Source organism: Perognathus longimembris, chromosome 28, assembly GCF_023159225.1.
Source record: "Perognathus longimembris pacificus isolate PPM17 chromosome 28, ASM2315922v1, whole genome shotgun sequence".
Classification (NCBI taxonomy): domain Eukaryota; kingdom Metazoa; phylum Chordata; class Mammalia; order Rodentia; family Heteromyidae; genus Perognathus; species Perognathus longimembris.
Window position 1 is genome coordinate 100,419,649 of NC_063188.1, and position 23,583 is coordinate 100,443,231.

The following is a 23,583-nucleotide window of genomic DNA, read 5'->3' on the forward strand; positions in this document are numbered from 1 at the left end:
TATCCAAATATAGCATTGTGCACTAACTTTCTGCTAGCAAACAAACAAAATCTCTAATGATTGTAATGTTTATGTACCATCTGTGAATTAATTTTGTGGCGCATATATGTGTAACATATTTTAAAAATAAGACCAAGTCCACATTTCATTGAAACCAGGATTTTAAAATTCATATTTACTCTATCATTATCATCTCTATCATCAAAGTGGAAATGCTGCCTTAAATCACTTTGTAGGGATATGCAAGTCACATAAATTTGAGATTCCTAAATTCCACTTAATTTCTTTTCACCATCTCTTCAGACTGCAACTGGTTTTTGAGAGGGGGCAGCAAAATAATGCAAGCAGTTATAGAGTAAATAGGATGTTGGTCCTATCTATGATGCTAGTGTATGTGTTTTTGTATCAGCATCATTACCCCATATGTAAACAAACTCTAGTTTCAAAGATAGGTCTGAGTTCTTTGATACATATGTGCTACTATCACAGATTACATATATATATGTGTGTGTGTACATATATGTATAAAATTTTTATAAAAGATTATATTGGTTTATGTGGTCTTCCATAATAGTCAATCACATCTATGTAGATATTTTTCGACTTAATTTGTAGAAGTAATTAATTCCTTCTTGTAAAGTTCATGATGTACTTACGATCAAGGTTCTTGAATAACTTTTGCATACTAACTTTATGTACAGAAATACTCTAAAAGAGCTCAATACTGGATTTAGAAAATTTCAAACTAAAATTAAAAGTAACATTTTAGGATTCCTACCAAGTATTTACTACATGTACTTAATAAAAATATTTAGGAGCACTCATGTTATGAAATGAAATACTATTTTTTAAATAATTGACTGCTCAGTGTATATACCATAAAGACACATGAACTTGGAACCTGACCAAGGAAAATGTAAGGATGACATCTCCTTTTTTTTTTTTTACTGTAAATCTTCAGCATAGCACTAGCAAGCTTGTTTTATCTTTGTGAAAAATCAATAAACACTTGGAAAGCAGAAGCAGGAACTCCTCTTTAACAAAATTATAAACTTTAATTACAGAAGGCCTTGGTTTCCAAGGACTTAGTTTTCACCATACTAGGAATGATTTCAGGTCTTAGTTGTGTGGGCAGATCTGGTCGTCATGGTGATGAAAAAGTCAGCTTAGAAGTAGAAAGAACTATGTTACATTGCTCCCCATAGAAACTGCCAAATGCAGTTTCTGTATTTAGCATGGACAAAGCCTGATGCTCCAATGAACTGGTAACTTTATCTCAGGAGTTGCCATGACAACCTGCTAAAAAAGGTGAGGCACAGATATCCACATCAAATTACTGCTAAGATGTTAAATCAAAAGCCAAAGACCACACGGGGTTAAAAGTAATAATATATTCACTAGTTCTAAATTTGGCTTTCTTAAACTGAAGCTAGGAGTTTAATGGAGGCATGCATTGTTTTGGCAACATATATAACTGGCATTCTTTTTAAAAAGCATCCTAAAAGCCTCAACTTTTACACCTCTTGAACTTGGTATAAACATTCTGAAAGCAAACCAAATGAGTGTGTTAGTTCACTAACAATAATGTCACTAACATGTAAGTTCACTTTCTACTTTATAAGGTGCTTTTATATTTCATAATTCAAGTAAAAATTAGAAGCTAGAATCATATTAAAGTGTGAATACTGCATTCTTTAATAGTTCTCTCAGGTCACATGAATTGACTCTATGGATTTGTAAGAGGCGATAGGAAGACTGTGTCAACAGAAAATAATTGCAAAGTAAACCTTGAATAAATCAGATTTGGGATCTGTGAGTAGATATTATTGAGATTAGTGTTATCTTTGAATTCCCTTCTAAGTCTGTTGCTTTCCTATCCTCCCACCCCCAGATGGTTCAACAGGCAGAAAGATTTGGACTGTTTCTAAGAAGATGAATACAGCAGAACTTGGAAGTCAAAACTGAAATAATAACTTTGGCTTCTCAATGTAGTCCCCATATTTAAAATTTTGAGAAGTAGTTTTAGAAACTATCAAAATATTAATAAATTGGCTACAAAAGGAATCACAGTTTAATATACAAGAAAGAGTTTTAAGTGATAGAATTGTTTCACAATTCATCCAAATTTGGAACATGAGTTTTGGGCACTGATTGAATTGGAAACTATGCTAATTATAATTTTATTAAGAGGTAAACTAGTATGAATTATTGAAAGTTAGAATAAGGTTTTTGCTTTACTTGGGTTATGTGAATAGTGATTATGACCTGTTATAATAAAACTTTAACAGTTTGGTTCCTTTCGTACAGGTCTAATATGTATAATAGTATTTAAAGGGAAACATTTGGTTAAAATTATTCTGAATTAAAATTACAGGTCTGAGGAGCAAAATGAAGTTGGAAGTAATCACTCTACTCTCAAATGTCGTAGTTTGAATCTAAAATCTATTATTAACCATGGAGGACTCCTAGATTATGCAATTTAAACTCAGTTTCCCAATTACTAGAATCAGGAAACAACTCACAGAATGGGTAAAAATTTTTGCCAGGAAATTAGAGAACACAGGACTAATATCCAGAATATGGAAAGAGCTTAAAAACTGAATAACAAGACAACAGTCCAATTATAAAATGGCAAATGAAATGAATAGACAGTTTTCAGAAGAACAAATACAAATGGCTAATAGGTACATGAAAAAGTTCAATATGCTTAGCTCTAAAATGGATGAAATCAAAGCTACATTAAAATACAGGTGCCGGTAGCTCGCACCTACAATCATAGTGTCTTAGGAAGCTGAGATGTGAGGATTGTAGTTGGAGGCCATCCTTGGCAGGAAAGTCTGTGAGACTCTTTAACCACCCAAAAGTCATTAGTAGAGCAAGTGATGAAGTGGTAGCCTTGAAAAAGAAAGCTCAGGGACAAGTCCTGAGTTCAAGCCACAGGACTGGCAAACACTCTCTCTCTCTCTCTCTCTCTCTCTCTCTCTCTCACACACACACACACACACACACACACACACACACACACACACACACTCCACACTCCTACATTAAGATTTCATCTCACTCCAGTCAGAAAAGCAGCCATCATGAAAATAAGCAATAAAAAAATGCTGGTAAGCATGTGTACAAAACAAATATGCAGAAAAAACACAAAGAAATAAAAAACCCCTTATCACTGTTGTTGGGAACGCCATCTGATCCAACCTCTATGGCAGTCGTCAGTATGGAGGTCCCTCCAAAACCAAAATAATAAATCTATCTTATGACCATGCCAAACAACTCTTGGGCATAATACCAAAAGGAGAGAAAATTAAAACTATACCAGAAAAGTACCTGCACCTTCTTATTTATTGTAGCTCAGGTCAAAATAGTCAAAACTGTGGAATCAGCTGTGTTTCTCACTAACTTAAGGAGTACATACCTACAGTAATGATGATGATGATGATGATGTGCTAAAGAACACATCAATATCTACCAAAAGCTGTCTGAAAAAGTGTGGAGGAGGGAGAAGGAGGATTGGAACATGGTAGATGGGATAATTATGTTCAAAAAGCACTAGTTACACATATAGAAAGACTATAATGAAACATATTTCAAATGTTCATCAACTCAAAAATTAAAAACAACGAACTTATTTTCCTTATGTATGTGATGAGGATAATAATAATGGTTACCTCATAAGCCTGTGGTGAGGAAGAATAGTTACATTATGTCAAGACCTCAGAATACTGCCTTAGAATACATAGTAAACACTAAAAAGTTAGCCAGCATTTGGAGCAGAATAATGCATTTAAGAAACCTATACCTATACAATTTCAACAAAAAAGTAACTTACTATATAGATAGGTATTTGGGCTTTGAGGGAAGGCTATTCTATTTTAATATTTTTTCAGGTGGAAAATACATTCTATAAATAAAGAAGTAAAGAATGAAAGAGCCAGATTTATGGTCATGTCCATCTATTGCAGATTGTATTTTAAATCCAGACCATGCAGCGTACTTTTATTGAAAAGATAAATCACTAAAATAGTTTTCACTTTACTAGATAGGTATAGTCTACAGGAAAGAGAAAAAAGTTTTCCTGAGACAATGGTAAAATTTAAAAGACACATGCATACAATCCAATGATTCCATTCCCTTGACATTAAATTTACAATTATCCCATCCAAAGATGGATAAGTTAATGATGTTGTAGACCTGACTGACATATTTGCTTTAGAATGGAAGTGTAAGTAAAAATATCTTCTGTTCTTACTTCTTCACAGATTATGGAACATTCATTGAATATATTTCCCCAAACATTTCATGCATGTAATAAATAAATCTTATCAATATAAATGGGATTTCTCATATCAACATTTCCTTCCTGCCTTTCAATAGCTTATTTTACATATTAATGTGGTGGTATCCAGTTTTTCCACCTTAAGAGGCAAACATAAAAGAAGAATTTTGAAGAGTTGTATTAAAATTAAGTCACCTTTCTGTAGAATTCTTGTTGCCAAATAAAAAAATCACACATTTGAGCCTGTCGTCATTGGGAAGCATGTCATCTCTGAAGTACTGTAGTTCTCTGAATATAGGCTTTGTCTGCTACTATTTCTTCCACCATTTCTATCCTTTGATCTCATCAAAAATGCAACAGTAGTACTCAGAAGACACTAATGAACTATATAACTTATGGAAAATGAACTATACAACTTGTGAGTGAGGATGGGAGGGAAAAACGGAGTGAGGGAAGGGGTGACATGTACTCTTTTCATGACTTATATAACTATAACCCCTCTGCACATCACCTTAATAGTAACAATAAAACATTTTTAAAAAGAATGTACTCCTTCCTGAATCTACTTTATTTTGTCATCTGGACCCCTCTGACAAAACCCCTTATTATCCTTACACTCTTAGATATGTGTTGTATGTTCCATTTTTTATGTTTTCTTGCTCTTGCCTGGCCACTAAGTATCGCTAGAGAAATTGTTTAGGCATACTGATAAGCACCATTCTAAATGTGGTTCCCCACCCCCCCAGCAATTCTAGACTTTTTATTAGTACTAGTTTAGCTCAGTACCCAATTCTTTCATTAGAAGTATTCCAAGCATCCATTATATTCAATGCCTTTGAATTCTGATTTTAAAAATACTATTTTTTTGCAATACGTTAAGGAATTTAGTAGATCTTATATGAACTGAGGACTGCGAATGTGAGTTTTCTTTGAGTAGCCTAGATAGTCAAGTTATTCACATATCATCAATATTAGGAATAGATGAGGTGAATCAAAAGATTTAAGCTGAGTTTTTACTTAATAATAGCCCATAAATATATTTTTCAATGTTTGATGTTGTTGACAGAAGCTGATTAGAATGAACTACTATGGAAGAAAAAAATCTTACCACCTTAATATATCTTAGTGGAGATAGTGTAACAAGCTGCAAACAGAGACTTATGGCTGAGTCTAAAACTTAGTCCTTTAGGCCGATTTTGAATGGCTACTTTTGTGACCATGAAAATTAGATACCATTATGACATAATCACCAGTTATTATCTTAACATTTCAAACAACTAAAAAAATATTACAAATGTATTCATGTCAATCTCTCTCCAAAATACTGAAAATTCGACAGAAAAGGAGTAGCCAAATCATACTGCAATATTTCAATTATTTACCCAGTTCATTCTTTTTTATTTTCATAATATGATATTCTTATATTTTAATTATCTTTAAAAATCTGAGTTGGGATCATTTAAATTCTAAATTAGCCTTCTCCAGTCACTAAAATGATCTATTTTCTTATATTATTTGATGAATTAAAGTTTGTTTCTAAAAATTTAGTGACTTCACTAAAAACAGAACAATGAAATTCATATTTTATCTTACTCAAACCTAATGACATATAACTCACATTTTCATTAAACTTGGCCACAATCTCCTGAATCATGAGTTATTGAGGGACAATACACAAGTATGACAGATCTTCTATCTAAGACAAGTTTTGATTTTGTAAATTGAACAGTAAAAGAGAAAAATTTTGGTCAGGTACATAAGTTACTGTATCATAATTGTCTCTAGCCTTGAAAAGCAATGGAACAAGTTATGATAAAAGAAAACTTTATAGTCTGTTCTTTTTTATACTTGAAAATGATTCAGATCACTTTTATTCTTTAGCCAGAAGAATTTGGGCAATGTAGGCACAGTTCTAATCATTTTAGTGCTACTAAACTCCCCTGAAAATAAAGTGAAACAATCTTTAATTCTTAACTCACTATTTAGCTATATGACCTAGTTTATGAATGCTTTTATGGTTCACCTTTGAGATGATAAGTAAGCCTCATTTAGCTGACTTTTGCTAATGGTCAAGTTCAAAGCCTTCATTAAGTCTTTTTCCCTTTCTTTTTCTCAAAGACACACAGTAAAATAAAATAGCTGTACACTTTGTAAAAATATCAACTGGTTTAAAGCACCTGATTTGGTATTAATGATATTAACATATGAAAAGTAGTTTTGAATATAAGCAACATATAAGACTTACTTACACATCTCAGAAACTGAAGACTAGTTTTACATTTCTAGTGGGAATACTGTTGATGTTAAACAGTAGAGTGTTTATATAATTTAGCTGTCTCATTACACCATCATTTATTGGGGGTATATTTATTAAATGATAAAAACATGAAAGTCATTTATGAACTCAGTGCTCAATAATGGAAACACTGCTAAAATTTTTGCCTGAGTAGTCAGATAATATTTACTGCACTTATTTTATTATTTATAATATTATTCACATTATAATTAATACTATACAATATAATTAGAAACCAAGTTTTGTATATCTATGTCTTTCCTTTTTCAAAAGTATGTGGTATTTCATAGGCTACACATCCATGAAATATTTTTAATGTTCCATGTAATAAATACATGTTATATATACATGTTATAAACTTTATTATATATATATATATATATATATATGCCCCAGTGACCTAAAACTAAATGATTTTGAAGGGCTAGATTATGTATGTTCATTTGTTTCTGCTGTCAGTTTTTATTAATTATTCAGTTGGGTGACATATTTAACTGCCTATTCAAGTTGTATTGATAATGTGGCTTAACATTATTTTTCATTTTACTATTATATGTTCTTAAATGTTAGCATGTATTCTCTGAAAATCATAATAGAAGAGATAATCTTCTTCAACAGACAGGAAGCAGGTATCTAGCCTTAAATCATTATATCAAGATAAGAACAAATATTACACTGTATCAAAAATGCAAGAGACTACAACTATTCCAAACTTCCAAGTTTTTTTCTGATTGCAATATTTGCATGGATTTTTATCATTTGAGTATCTTTGATCTAAGAATCCAAAATCAGAAATGCTCTGAGATTAAAAACTTCCATGTAACAAAATTTTTTAAAAATTAAGTTTTTATGCTTTGAAGCATTTCAGATTTTTGAATTTTGATTGTGGATGCTGAACTTGTAGCAGGACATTATTACTTGAATGAAGAGGTTTGAATGCCATTTTTTCTATGACTTGAAGTTATTAGGATGTGAGTTATGGCAGAGTACAGAAATATATACATACATATATACATACATATACACACATACATACATACATATGTATATGTATATATCCCAGAATCACTGAATGTAGCTGAGCAGAGAAATGACTCATCAAAGATTGGGCTTTGTTCTAAAATACAGTCCAGTAGAAATCTTTGGTATGTGTTTCCTTACACTTAAAGTCTGTAGGATTCTAATATTAACTTGATCCTGGTACTTTGAAATCTTGCAAACTGTCTTAATGAAGTCACCTGATTTTTTTTTTTTCAGGCAGGAGAGAAAGTTTATTACCGAATTGCTGGCCTGTGGCCAAGATGATCCATGGCCAGAGAGAAGGGAGAGAGAGAGAGCGACCCCCACCCAGCCCTGCTTTATTTCGGGCAGGGGCAAGGGGTGTGGCCAGGTGGATTAGGAGGAAGTCACCTGATTTTTATGGTTCTATTTTTCCATTGTTTACAGAATAAAAGTTTGTGGATCAGTTTCTATGAGAATGCTTGCAGATGAAAAATTAAAATCTGAGCTTTATTACTTCCTGCTTTAAATCACCAAAATATTGACTAATGAGTTCATTAAAAGAGAACGAATGCATGTATATAATAACTGCATGTATTAAATCCTGACAATTTCATCTCAGAAATATAAAGGAATGAATGTTTTGCATTCGAGGTTGTGCATTAAACAAGAAAGGAATTTTTATGATATTATAGCTATAAAAGAGAATAGAAAATTTAAGCACAATGGCATATGACTATAGTCCTAGCTACTCAGAAATCAGAGGTAGAAGTGCTTGATCCCAAGGGCTAGAAATAAAAGAGAGGAGGAGCTGAGAGAGAAGATGTGTGTGTGTGTGTGTGTGTGTGTGTGTGTGTGTGTGTGTGTAAAGAGAGAGAGAAACTTTTGCAAGAGAAATAAGAATGTATAATGACAAGTAGTATTTGAGAGTGAAATACTAACAATATAAAACTAGCAATGTAAACTGTGCCAATGAGAGAGAGAAAGGTTATGAAGCCCCAGTCAACGTGGTTGTAAGGGGAGTCCTTAGGAAAAGTTTTTGTTTAGTGAAGATTTCTATAGAAGATGGAATGAGAGGCTACTACAAAAAATTAAGCAGAAATATTACTAAATTCTTGTAAGAAGAATATCATGAGAGTAAATGTTCAACTGAGGTCTGGGAAAGAAACAATTGCCTTAAAAATAAAAAATAACAGTATATCTGTTCAGTTTCAATAGGTATTTTAGGCTCTTCCTACAGGGAAAAAATCTTCAAGGACATTAATGTTTCTCGAGATAAAAGGCTAGCTATGAAGAACAGCTCTGTGGTCCCTTGAACCAGTAAGTTATAATTTCAGTGAATAAATATACATTTTGGAAATCATTATAGGGTTACTGTTAGAATCCTTTGAGACATAACTGCGTAAAGCTTAATGGAACAGCTGCCTTATACAAATGAACCAACCAACCAATAAACCCAGTAAAAGTTCTATGAAGAACAAACTAATAAGCCTGATAGGAATATATGGTTAAGTTTTAGAATAGACCATGATTGGGAGTAATTTTGTCTTTTTAGTTTGATTGAAGGACCAACATTGATTTAGTAAGAAAAATTAACGCATTTAAAGCTGTTTTGGGTGTATTTCCAGGCTGGGAGATAAGAGGAAAGGCATAGGCAGTGTGTCTTGAATAAGACAAAGCTTTGCACGATACAATTAGGAATTAAAGTGCTGCAGTATGGATTGAAGGATATCACTAAGTAGGTGGATCCAGATAAACACTACAAATGATTGAAGGAAATTAATATTAAGTTTGATACTGAATGCTCTGTACCTAGATTTGATCCTTGGTTCTTTCCTATTTAAAATATTTTCTTTAAGAATATGTTTTTCTTAATCAGTGAATCAGTTGAAAATATTGAAAAGGATACCTGGAATGTTGGAAAATGACGAATTCTTATTCAGTAAGAGGGATGACTAATATCACAGATGAAAAGCTAGAGATTCCAAACTTTGTAACAGAGTTGAATACTTTTGGTGAAATATGATAAAATTTTAACAGAAAATATAAATAGTTGCATTTAGGTTAAAAAATAAGTATGGGATGCTACTTCCAGCTCAGTGATATTAAAGCATTATATGAATTATCAGTGAAGAGGTTAACATAGTGTAACTATGTTAACAAAATACAATGTAACTATGTTAACATAAATATAGTGTACATCCCTGTGATAATTCCAATATGCGTAAGAGAAAGAAGGTGGGCACATGAAGGCAGCCATGGTGAGTGATCTAGCATCAAAAATAGGTAACACAAATTGTGTGTGATAATGCAATTCACTGTATATTTTTGGAAATATGCAAAACACTGTAATAAGAATAGCCCTCAACCTTAAAAGTCAGAAGAACTCATCAGGTTCAATGCTCCATCTAACTAAGGAATCCCTAACTAGTATTTTCGAAACATTGTGTCTTTACATCCACAAGGCTGGCCTGAAAAATCTGTGCCCAACAAAGCTTCCTGCCCCAGTGCCCAAATTAGCCGAGACAATGGGCCCATGTGAGAAATGGACTGCTCACTAACCCTACAATACCATTTATGGGCAAATCCAATGATTAGAATATTCTTCCTGATATCAATCTAAGATTGGTCTCTTTATCATGTTCTCTGAAACTTCAAAGACTATTTTCTCCTTCTACATGGCAAACTTTGCTCTCTTTATATCTGACTTGAAAATTTATTTTCCGTAACAAATATAAAATGTATCAGAATTCTGCTATTGTATCAATATAAGGAAGACATTTCTAACTAGTTGTCCAACATGAAATGCCTTGTTTTTAGAAACAGTTGCCCCGAGACATAAAAATATTTAAATAAATAGTGTTTCAAAACATGTAAGTGTTTATAAATAACAAGTAGTAATTTAAGTAAGAAGAGGTTCAGCAGCAGTGTTTTTCAATATATAAAAGGTGTGAGAGTGAACATAAGTGCCTTGGAACTCTTAAGTTCTATGGTAAGAGTGCTATTATTCATACTAAAATGATAAGCACTATAAGCAGATTTATCTATTAAATGAAATATTTCCCTTAATATCAAACATGTTAAAATGGATTGTGTAATATCCCCAGGGAAAAGCTGCTAACATCAATACAGTAAAAAAGACGCATACCACCAATTTAAAGGAGCATTAAAAGTTAAGGCTAATTCTTTAATTATTCAGCAAAGATATTCAGCATTTGTACCAAATTATTTTTGGAATGGTAAACATCTTTCCTACCTCTACTGCTGAGGCACAATCCTTCTAATTAAGTTAACAAAAGCCCATCATGACTCTCAGAACCCAAGATGCTAAATTAAGAGGAGGCTGTCCAACAATAACATAGGGTATAAAAAGACAATAGAGTTCTAAGTGAGGGGTGGAGCTTATTGTCAAAGTGTGCTGAAGGACTGTATTAAAGCCATACTGAATCTAATCCTTCCTCCCTGTTGGTTTTAGGGGAAAAAAGCAGGCAAATTCCTGGATTTCCATTGTTTAAGAGTAAGGAGAAAAATAGCAGAGATGCCAGGGGGAAAAGATAGAAAGTTTAAGTTTAGGCCTACTGACATTATAGGCATTTTTTCCACTAGGAATCCCAAGGTAATTACTTTAAAATGTCTACTTCAAGAGGGTGAAGGTGTGTGCACGCATGCGCGTGCAACAGAGAGATCAATATGATCAAAGTACTTCCTTCAAACACTTCTATGAAAGCAGAATAATAAAACCTGTTAAAATGGTTTGAAAAAGTGGAACAACTGAGTTACATCCTCAGTTCCTATTTTTATTAAAGCTAATTGGTTCTGCTTTAGCTGTTTTTATCACGAGCTCTAGGATTATCTGACAGGATTGGAAAATCTCCATAAAGAAGGCAAAAGTTCATGAGTTACTTAAGCATTAGGTAAGTAGGTAAGAGAATTGATAGATGAGTGTAAGTGTATGTGTGGAGGGGTGTTAGTGTGCATGTAGTCACTGCCTTTTCTTCTTTCATCTTCCCTTCCATCATACTTGAAAAGGCCAATTGCTGACATTTCTGAGATTGAACTTGGTTCTGAGGTGGTAATTTATCTAATTACACTTTTCTGTAGCACTGAAAGGGTAAACTCAGGCCCTGTGCTCGATGACAGGCATGGCTATTGAGTAGGTCTCCCTAACTCTATGCTTTAGCTGGCCATGAAGTGTGACTCTCCTGATTTCTGCCCCTTGACTATTGTTTAACAAGGCCACACCAAAAAGTTTCAGGAAAAACCCACAAGTTATAGAAAAAAAAAGGTATATGAGAAAAACTGTGTACCCAAATTAATTTTTAAAACCTTCAAATTTGGCCAGGTGCTGGTGGCTTGATCTACCAAAAGCCATATACTGCTTTAGGCAATGGGTTTGCAAGTCAAGAATGAAATCGCTGCTTTTAAGTTTACATTCTTGTGTGCAGAAATGGAATTAAGTCAGTCAATGAGTGATATTTAATATCATTCCAGAGTGACAATGCTGGCAGTAATATAAAACAAAGTAACCACTTCAGAGGACAAATGTCTGTGATGGGAGCACATTTGGGTGAGTCTGAGTCATCAGGGAAGGACTTAGAAGGAAAACATTGAATTGAGACATTAGAAATAAATATTTGAATATATATATGTATGTATATATGTGAGACAAGGATTTTGATGTTTGGAATCCAAGATTTCTTTTGAATTTTCAAGTGTCCACATTCAAAAAATAATGTAGTAGGGAGTGATAAAAATACAAAAAGGGTTATTTCTATTTTAGCTTCTAGAGCACAGATAATATATACACTTGAGAAGCATACAAAATTGCTGTTATTTTATCATTATCACTTACATAAACAATAATTCATATGTGTCAACTCAATGACTGGACCTGAACAAAGACAGGTCATATAGTCAAGTCAACACTATTTACTGAGGTTTTCCCAGGCTCGATTACTATGTAAGTGCTGCACCTGCCCTTTTTGCCTAAATTTAAGTCTGCTCCAAATTTACAGGCAATTATGCAATATTTGATGGGCAGACGTAGAATGTGTCTTATGTATACTAAATGCTTTCTGGTATTACCTCAATTCTCATATAAACCCAACAGGCAGCTACTTTTATCTTATTTGTAATGGAAATATTCACCAATCATATCTCTTCTAAGTGGCAGAGTGACAAAGAAGGCATTTAAACTGAGAGATGTTTGCAACAACTGTATTCTAAGCTAGGAACACATATTTGTTCATTTACAAGGCAACAAGAATTGCATCAAACATGCTACTTTATCAGGGTTATGTAATATTTACACATGCATGTCTACATATATACCATTTCAAGAGCACCAAGATATTTAAATGAAGTAATATGATATGGAGTGTACACATACACATACACACACACACACACACGTATATTTTGTGCCAGTCCTGGGGCTTGGGTGCTGTTCCTATGCTACTTTTGCTCAAGGCTAGCACTCTACCACTTGAGCTACAGCTCCACTTCTATTTCTTTTTGCTGGTTAATTGGCCTGGATTCTTGTTTGGGCTGGCTTCGAATTATAATCCTCACATCTAAGCCTCCGGAGCAGTTGTGATTACAGGCATGAGCCAGTGGTGACCAACTGAAGTATATTCTTGAATATGTGTGTGTGTGTGTGTGTGTGTGTGTGTGTGTGTGTATGTGTTGTGTTGTGTGAAGAGTGAAATAATGCTTGAATGAATAAATATATCTCAAGATGTAACATATTGATAGATCCACTCATATAGAAAATAATAACAAACACCGTAGTATATTTTCTTCATGATCTGAAAAATAAATCAGCATTAGTCTAAATCAATTTTACTTGTCATTTAGGCATCGGCATGTGGGAGAACCTTGGCTGATGAAATTTGGACATAATTCTACTAGCAGGATCCAGGAAAAGTTTTCTTTGTCCCTTTAAAGAGACTAAGGAGAGGGCCTGGTATTTGGCTTTTTGGATACAGTCTAATGAGAAGTGATGCATGAAGCTTTTGCTATTGCAGAAAAGATAACTGAGAGTTTTGGCATTGTACAGTGTGAAACACAGCCCAGGAATGTTTCACCTCTGAACTTCTTATAAGTTAAGACAATAATTTTTCCTAATTAATTAAGCCCCAAAAGAGAAAGGAGAATATGTTTAATCTCAGACCAGGATCAGAATTAAAAATAGACTACTTCTTATTTAATCTTCAGTGCTTTTATGTCTCCCAAGCAGTATTTCTTAAAAATCAGACAATATGGGGCTGGGAGTATGGCCTAGTGGCAAGAGTGCTTGCCTAGTATACATGAAACCCTGGGTTCAATTCCCCTGCACCACATACATAGAAAATGGCCAGAAGTGGCGCTGTGGCTCAAGTGGCAGAGTGCTAGCCTTGAGCAAAAAGAAGCCAGGGACAGTGCTCAGGCCCTGAGTCCAGGGCCAGGATTGGTTAAAAAAAAAAAAATCAGACAATATAGTTTAAGGCATGTTTCTAGATACTGTGTTCTTTCTTTAAATATATTTGTTACATAACCAGCCACAGATGGTGTCTTAAACTTCACAAAGGTGACATATTTAAGGGTCTGTTATTCTTTTTCTTAATTTATCACATCTTTTAATTCAAATCTCATGCATCCTTCACTAACTATTCCCCTTTAGACTTGAACTATAATTTCAGAGATTTTTTGATGATTATTATTCTAAATTCTTTGTGTGCAAAAATTTACTGTGAAAAAAAAGTAAAAAGGGTTGCAACATTTTTCTGGTTTTAACTTGTTCCCGTTCTCCTCTTTCAAGACAATTTTACATTCTGAGAATATCTTCCCCTTGCCCACACATCTCCTACCTGACTGTTCTCAAAAATAAAATTCAAGGCTTTTAGAAAATCTTCAGGAAATTACTGTAAAATCCTTCAAGAGGATGAATGTATCTTTTCCTGTACTATATTGGTAGATATTATCCAACCTGCTTGCTTAGATAAATCCAGATATTAAGCTATGAACTGCATATTCTGCACAGCTCCTAAGTTATCAATGCTGCAACAAAGCGTGTTAGATTTTAAAATATAACTTTAAAATATATTTCTCAGCAGATATCATTTTGAGAGCACCAATAATATCTCATTCAGATAACCTGATATGTAAAGTATCTATAATGGAATAGATTTTTATTCATTTCCCTCCCTGCAAAAGATTTAGGTTTTGCTTTAGATTTCTAAGAGTAAACTAAATATAGATAATATATATATACACACATACAAATTATGTGAAACGATTAATGTATAACCTCCAATGTAATGAAAAGAGAACAATGTAACTTTGCCAAGTAAATAAACCACCAAGAATGTGTGGTTGAATGGACTCTATGGTTTCCTCATAGGGAATAATTAGCACAGGTTTAGGCTAGTCACAGCAGAGGATCACAAGAGCCCAATAGCTATGCCCTATGAACACAAAAGATGATGCTAAGTGAAATGAACTCCATGTTATGGAAATGACTGTTATATCACTGCTGTAATTACTTTCAACATGCCATGTGAAACTGTAGCTTTTTTTTCTGTTGATGATAACTCTTGTATCCCCTTCCTGTGGTTGTCCCTGCACTATCACTGTATCTCACCTGAGTACCCTGGATACTGTATATACTGGTATTAGAACTAGGGAAGGGAAAGAGAATATCAAAAACGAGAGACAAAGGATAAAAAGATAAACAACTCCAAAAGCAATACTTACAAAACCATTTGGTGTAAACCAACTGAATAACTCATGGGGGGGGGGGGGGGGAGAGGGAGAAAGAGGGAGGGGGAGGGGGAGAAATGAGGGAGGAGATAACAAACAGTACAAGAAATGTACCCATGGCCTTATGTATGAAACTGTAACCCCTCTGTACATCACTTTGACAAAAATTAATTATTCAGCAAAAAAAGAAAGAAAGAAAGAAAAAAGAATGTGTGGTTGAGTAGTCCTATAACTGTCAGTGGGGAAATCAGTAGGCTTAAGGGATTGAGTTTTTGAAAGCCTCATCTAAATTGCCTACTTTGACAAAGGAAAAGGAGTATTGTGATATTAGTGCAGGTGATTCATGAATTAAATATATCTTTCTAACGGGTCCTATATATTTTTATTATGTTCTTTGAAAGTTGCATATGCTGGCATAATTAATAATTTTATTTAATGGAGTATTAGAAGGCCCATACCTCAATAAGCTTGGAAACTGCTAATTGGGATAATAGGAAATTACTTGCCTTCTCCCAAATGCCACTGAAGTAGGTCAGGATAATTAATATGCAAGCTGACTTTTCAGTCAAAGGAAAATAAGACAAGTCTCATCTGTGTACTTTTAGTACCATCCATTTCAAACTAAAATGAGTTCAGCCTGAGAAAATCACAGTATGACTCAGTTAAATAATTGAATTTCAAAATAAGACAAAAGGTACCCTTGAACATAGATTGAAGCCTGTTCTAAGAAAGGCTAAATTTATACTTCATAAGCAGGGCCAAATTCCACAGCCATGGGGAAAATTTAGAAAAAATTCTTTAGGCACACCTTGCTTTTTAGATTGCTCTACAAGCACCATATAACATAGGCCATATGATAATATGTGCCATATAGTATGAAATAAAATACAAATGATAAAAAGGCTCTGGTTGAGGCTATATTTCTTCACCCTAAAGGCATATTTTAATGTTTTCTTTAATTACCCCTTTTGCTAACTTTCCTGATATTCAACTATTTAATGATGGCAAAAGCAATTTTGTACAAAGGAGTTACCATTCAACAAAGCAGTTTATGAATACAATGCATCTTGATTCATATTACCCCTTTCAGATGCATTTCATTTTGATTTTTTTTTTTTTTTTGCCAGTCCTGGGGCTTGGACTCAGGGCCTGAGCACTGTCCCTGGCTTCTTCCCACTCAAGGCTAGCACTCTGCCACTTGAGCCACAGCGCCACTTCTGGCTGTTTTCTGTATATGTGGTGCTGGGGAATTGAACCCAGGGCCTCATGTATATGAGGCAAGCACTCTTGCCACTAGGCCATATCCCCAGCCCTCATTTTGATTTTTTGAAAAGTTGCAAATAATGTTTGGAGCCAGAAATAGCAAAATTATTTCCCTTGTACATCTAGACTTGATTAGTGTAAATTCAGTTCAGTGGGACAAACCAAATGATGGCCTTGGGCAGGACAGTCAGTAACAAACACATTGCTAACAGACTTCGATTTTTACAATTACAGGCTGCCTAATGATCTGTATGGTAGTAAAGTGACTGAGCTGTGTTGAAAGGTGTGCAGGTAAGTGTACGGCTGATGTCCTAGCTACAGCTTCTTATTCCTGTGTGTAATTTGTGCTCTGTTGGTATAACACTAACAGCTTGGTTTAAATAAGCAACTTGTATCTTTACTGGTAATGGACATCCAGGTCAGTCATAAGTGTACTACCCTGTAACTACATCAGAAATCGTATTTTGAAAACCCAAATTTTAATGCTAATGTTTCCCCACATGAATATTGAATTGTACATTCCTGACTACTAGCAATGATATTGCAATCCCACCTCATTGTTAGAATGGTAAACATAAATGGCATCAAACAAGGAACATCTTTCTAGGAAAGCATGAAGTGCATTGCACTATTGAGTACAGTTTGAAGTACACTGAGACATCAAGTGGCAAGATTTATGGAAAAATATCCAGAAAAAGGGGGCTTCACCTTTTGTGAAACAGATTCAATTGAGACAGCATGAATTGCCCCAAAATTCTAGACTAGAAAGACAAAATGTACAATATCAAAATTATTGACACACTAGGGATGTTCTTCCTTCTCATATATATTCCTCAAAAGAAGAGTGTACTTGAAAAGATGGACAGTACCAGATAGCTATTAACTGAACTCACTAGAACCTGAAGAAAAAATATTACCTACTTAAGAGTGCAGAACAGAATCGAACAACAAAAAGAGACTCTAGAAGAAAGACAGTCTATAGCCATTTAACTGGAGACACTTGGTGAGCTCCTGGAAGCCTGAAGAAAGGTCAGGTATGGTGCCATGTTTACCTTTTGTTTTTTCCTAGTGGTTCCCAACAAAATGACCAAGATGAAGTGCTAAGGACCTCACTTATTAAACAAAACAGCAACATCCATGACTCCGCTTACAGAAATGATGGACATTTTTCTGAATAGAAGTCTCTGTTCCAGAGAGTGTGCCTAATTGCAATAGTTTATTTTAAAATGACTGGGATGAAGTTAAGGTTTCTAATGTTTATAGAATAATTAACAAACCACATATTGTTCATAGCTATTGTGCAGCACCTGGATGAAAGTTGAAATGACATGTCAAATTTATCCTAAAATTTTAGCAAACAAGTTATTAATTCTAGAAATCATTAGGACATTGAGCATGAATTTTGCTTGGCAGAAGTCCTACAGTGGCCTATCATGACTCCTTAATATTTTCCCACAAGTCTCTTCCATAATCTCTGAGAGATGTGACTGTTGGGAGGACTTGGCAAGTAATAGATGGTAATTACCTTTCCTGCACCTTTATGACATTTATCATGGAGATTATGGCTAATATATATTTCATACTGAAGCTGTCTCAGCATGTGAAGTTTATTACAAGCAATTTTTATATTTTCATGGGGATTATGGCTAAAATATGCTTTACACTGAAGCTGTTTCAGCATGTGGGGTTTAGTATAAGCAATTCTTATATTTTGTTGAAGATACAACATTTTCATCAAGTAATACAATGAAGATCTGTACCATAAAAAGAGATTTACTATGATCTCATGACAATAGTCACCAATGTGGCTCTCATTTTAAATGAACCAAACTTTATAACATCAGGGTCCTTATGAGTTGTTTGTTCAATTGTGACTAAAAAACTTAGATTACTATATCCTGTAAGAAAATTCTTGCAATATGGGTGGACAGCTCCATTTTTTGTTGGTATCTTTTAAAAAGAGAAAGGGACCGAATATGTAACTACTTTCATCACCATCGGCCTAAAATTATCTACATTAATGGGCTCAGATTGCATTTTGAGTGAAGTCTTCTACACTATTTCTTCTATACTTCCACTTTTTTTTTTGCATTTTACATTTAGGATTTATAGTCAAATTAAGATTTTCTTTCTAATTAAAATAACGTAGCCTTTCCTTTAAGGTTTTTTTTGAGCACTGTACTATGTAACTTATAAAAAGTTTGATGTTAGTATGTTGCTTAAAGTATTTGATTCCTACTAAACATATTCTTAATGTCAAAAGTCTCGGAGGATTACTTAAATAACTTATCTCTCTTTCGAGTTGATTTTTATAAAACTGATCTTTTTCATTAACACATGTCCAGTAAGTAGACGAGTGTTTTTTTTTGCAAATTGGTTTCTAGAAACAAGTTCAGCTATTTGCAGTAACAGACATGCTATGTGAAATCTTTCTCTGGAGTAAAACTGATTTTGCATTTTTCCTTTAAATATGACAGTGAAAGGGTGCGTGCATGTGTGTGTGCACGCGTGCATGTGCATGTATGTAGGGGTAGGTGGATATGTGTATTTGTGCATGTTTTCACTTATTCAACCAAAGTTCAGGGTTCTGCTAACACCCTACCTGAAGCATTTTTTTAGTTTCTTATTTGAAACTTGGGGGCGGGGGAGGGAATTACTGTGGAAGAACAGATGAGAAGAAAACTAGCTAAGAGAAGGAAGAAAAATAGATGAAAACCTTTAAAGGCAAATGGGTGTTTGGGAAAAAACAATTATATGCTACAGCATTGGGTGTCCTGGTATACATGCTTCATTATGCATCATTTTGCTGGTTGCTGAAGTTCTGAAAGTAGAGCACCAAGGGAAACCTAACTTCCTATACAGCAAGACCATGAATTTAAGAAAGACAGGAAACAATTTTATTTTTGAAAAGGATAGGACTTTGCTTATACAAGCTACAAATCTCCGTAAGCATACTTACTTTTTTCTCCTATGTTTTCCCCTGCTGCCTCTCCTTCTTCTTCTTCGTCCTCCTCCTCCTCTTCCTCCACCTCTGGGGGCTGCACATCATCTTGCGGGTCACAGGTACTAACTGGCGCATTCAGACAGCAGTGGTTGAACCCACTATCTCGAGGCAGAGTGAAACTTCGAGGCTTGCCCCCATTGCCATTTAGCACTTGCATCCGGTCGCTCTCAGCGAGGGGGTACGGCCCATAATGATCCTGTAGATGGCACTTCTGAGTCGGAAGGGTGGACTGCCGCCTGTGCTCAGGGGAGATGGCTGCGGAGTCAGAGAAGACAGAATCCTCCAGGGGCAGAGTCTGAAGATAGTGTAAGCCCGAACTTGTCAGGGGCGTCTCAATTAAATCCTGCCAGGAACGGCGCTGACTGGCTGTCTTGCGAATGGGGGACACTGCACTGCTCCCAGTTACTTCTTGGCGGAACTCCTCATGGGAAGACTGAGACTGAGAGGTCTCCGTAGAGGAAAGTCGGCTGTGCTTTGCTTCCACATAAGGGCTAGCACAACTCATCTGCAGGAAAGGAGCCTTTGATTAGTACTCATAGAAATATCAGACCACTTTTAGTGCCAAGGAACATGTTAATCAGGAAATATTTAAGTCATGGATTTCTTAGGTGGTCAAGTAACCACACAGCAAGCTTGCAGACATCCCAAAGTTAAGCCCCAGACTGCATTTTTAAGAGATAGAGATATGAATGTCTTGAAATACAGCTATATGAGGCTCTCACTAAAAATTTCACACATTAATATGCTGTGTGTGAGAATGTGAGTGCTTATTTAATACTCATCAACTAAAAAATAAGATTAAAAAATCTCTACATATTTCAAAATTCTGAAGAAGTATATTGTCTGCAAATTCCTATTCCTGGATTTTATGTAGCCTGGGGGTGAGGGAAAGGAGAGAGGCTGTTGGATGTGAGAGCAAACATTGTCTAGACGCAGACTAAACCTTTCTTCATAGGCGAATATCTACCTCTGTAGGTGTCACAGAAAAGCTATTTTATGGTTTTGTCAAGTCTAGAGAATTTAAAATGTACATGGGATGAGATTATATCTTGTTGGGGATTAACATTTTCATAGACACTGTAGGGTATATAAACAAAAAAGGCAGAATATTTTTTTTTGGGGGGGGGGGTGGTAGTCCTGGGGCTTGGACTCAGGGCCTGAGCACTGTCCCTGGCTTCTTTTTGCTCAAGGCTAGCACTCTACCACTTGAGCCACAGCACCACTTCTGGCCTTTTCTATATATGTGGTGCTGAGGAATGGAACCCAGGGCTTCATGTATAGGAGGCAAGCACTCTTGCCACTAGGCCATATTCCCAGCCCGGCAGAATATTTTTATCTGGGAATATATGCTGTGCATAGAGCACAGCCAAGGAGAAGAACTAGGAAGAGAGAAACAATGTGGAATACTTACAGTGTACATACCTCCCTCCTATGGCAAACCTTAATCTAGTTCTGGGGGATAACAGGCTAGGATAGGTGCCTTTCTGGCAGATGAGGCCAGATTTGTTAAATGTGATGATCATAAATAAGGTTTAGATGAATGGTCAATTCACTCCTCTTAATAAAGGAGGAGAAGTTACTTTTGTGGGTACTTGATTACCTTTCACCATATTAATAATAATAATGTGAAGTTCCCTTCTTGAAATTCACAAGTTGCTATGTATACTTTAAAAGCTGTTCAGTAAATCTGTGTTCTGTCTCTCTCTTTAATATTTTAAAGGAAGTATTCAGATGCTGGTGTTTTAGGGTAAAAGGAAAAATATGAACTATATCCCTGCAATAATAGAAGTTGAGTTAGGATGACTATTGTCATCTAAATCCAACTTCCTTTTCTCTTGTGGAATATTCAGTCCCAATATAGGTAGAATTAATTGTTAAAGTAACATGACTAGGGATCTTAGACTCTTAGAAGATAGGATCTAAGACTTTTACATCGTCTCAATAATTCTCATGGCATAGAATGAAATAATCACGAAAAAACAAGGACAATTATTTATCAGGTAAAAGACTAAAAGCATAATCTATACACAGAATAATTTGTACTGGCTTAAAAATTTTGCAGCACGATATGAACATACACAAAACCGGACCCATGGCTATCTAAAATGCTACAAGCACAAATATCTTCACTATGGATACAATACTATTTTTTGTGGTACTGAAGATCAAATCCAGGACTTTACACATGCTAATCAAGTGTTCTACCACTGAGGTACAACCCTAGTTCTATGACACTAAATTTTATCAGTTGTTTCTAAAGTACATAGGTATAAAATTCTTTTATGTGGAGTAAAGTCAATTTATATCTCTTCTTTAAAGAAATTTTTGGTTGATATTTCAAAGAAGACCACTATGATACAAACAGAGCCTCTAATCTTTGCTGAACACTGTTTTCTCGATTAAATATTCTTTGTACATTTAAAAAATATTTCCTACTGGGAGAGAGTGAAGGAAGGGCTGACACTATTCAAAAAGAAATGTACTGTTTATCTGACTTATGTAGCTGTAACCTCTTTGTACATCACCTTTACAGTAAATAAATTAAAATACGTTTCTCATTCATGTTAGACCTCTAATTTTATTTTTCCCTAAAAAACCTGAGGTTTGACTTACAATTCCCTATACAAATTTTAAAAACATATATAGAGAATATATTGAGCGAATCTGGTGCTGTATTCAGTACACTTTGTTAACTTACAGAGGGAGGCCGTGGGTAAGTATCATAGGGAGGTGGAGGACTGTCCTGTTTTGGTGTTGACGGAGTGTCTGCTTCTTCCTTGTCACTCTCACTCCAATAATCTGAAAATTCATACACATAGACACATCAATGTTCTAGGAAATGTTTCTAGTCACTTTTTCAAGAACATATGTTACTGTTTATCAAAATGAAATTAAAATTCCATTCTCATACCACATTTTCCAGTATTCCTTTACCCTAGAGAGTTACCAACTTTTGTTCTTAGTTGGTGTTTTGAAGAGGAAGAGCACAATCACCTAATTCCAACCTCCCTTTAAAGCCAGGGTTCACATACAGCTATAATTTTGTGGAGTTAAGGAAAAGACAATGCGTTAGCCAAGTGAAGTTTAGGGTGATTTCATTTCTAGACCAAATTATTCTGAAGTCCAATTAATGAGTTCTATTACACGACGCATCTCAAAGTTGTATTATTTTGTACCAAAGATGAATATTAACACAAACAGTTACAAAATAACATTCTCAATTATTTTCTCTGGCTTTAATTCACTGGTTATCTAACAAGCACTGTTTCCAGAGTCATGCTGACATGAATCTCCCAACACCATACTCCCACTTCTCTTTTGAAACACATGGCAAACTCTGATTCTTGCCAAATGCAAAAGGGCAAATCTGCAGATGGGTCTTTAAGTTCCAAACTTCAGAACTACTTAAAAGGGTAGAAAATGTAAGCCAATAGACAAAGTGACTTGGCAGGCTTCAGGCAAGAAAGAGGGTGAACAACTCTGAGAGATGTATTATTAGTGGAAGAGGAAATCAAACGTAGCAAAAGGCCAATAATCATAATTATTCCACTAATATCTTAGCCACCCTGTAAACAGTGGGTTAATTTTTATGTGATTTATGATAAAAAACCCAGAAGCATTATCTATATTAAGCTAAGATTACAAAATGTATTAAAATAAAGGTTCCTTATTCTTAGGAAAATTTATTTAAATCATTAAAGAACTATCACAAGGCTCACCTAATATTCAGATTTAGGTGAAAAACTACAGGACATATTTTTACAGTAACCCATATCTTGGCAATATTTGCCCTGTGGTGGTGATTAATAATAAGAATAGCTAACAATAATGGTGAAATCATTGTATGCCAGATAAGAGTAATGGACTTGGCATTTGGACTAAGAAATTGCATGTCCTAAAGCTCTAAGAATTGCTTCTGAGACTGATTTAACATTACAGGAGAGTTTAATATGCAGCATATTCATTACTATTTAGTCTTTCTACCTCCTTCTAATTTTC

At 34.7% G+C, this 23,583-nt stretch overlaps 1 protein-coding gene across 5 annotated transcripts in view; it reads right to left on the reverse strand.

The window, feature by feature from the left end:
- Nucleotides 1–23,583, reverse strand: part of Cnksr2 (connector enhancer of kinase suppressor of Ras 2) — a 215,770-nt gene that overhangs the window by 17,958 nt on the left and 174,229 nt on the right. For all 5 annotated transcript variants that reach the window (XM_048336590.1, XM_048336588.1, XM_048336591.1 and 2 more), the window contains 2 exons: nucleotides 22,283–22,383; nucleotides 19,540–20,089 (listed from right to left, as the gene is read on the reverse strand). In XM_048336590.1, the coding sequence (XP_048192547.1) occupies nucleotides 19,540–20,089; nucleotides 22,283–22,383 (651 nt within the window). The remainder of the gene's footprint in view (nucleotides 1–19,539; nucleotides 20,090–22,282; nucleotides 22,384–23,583) is intronic.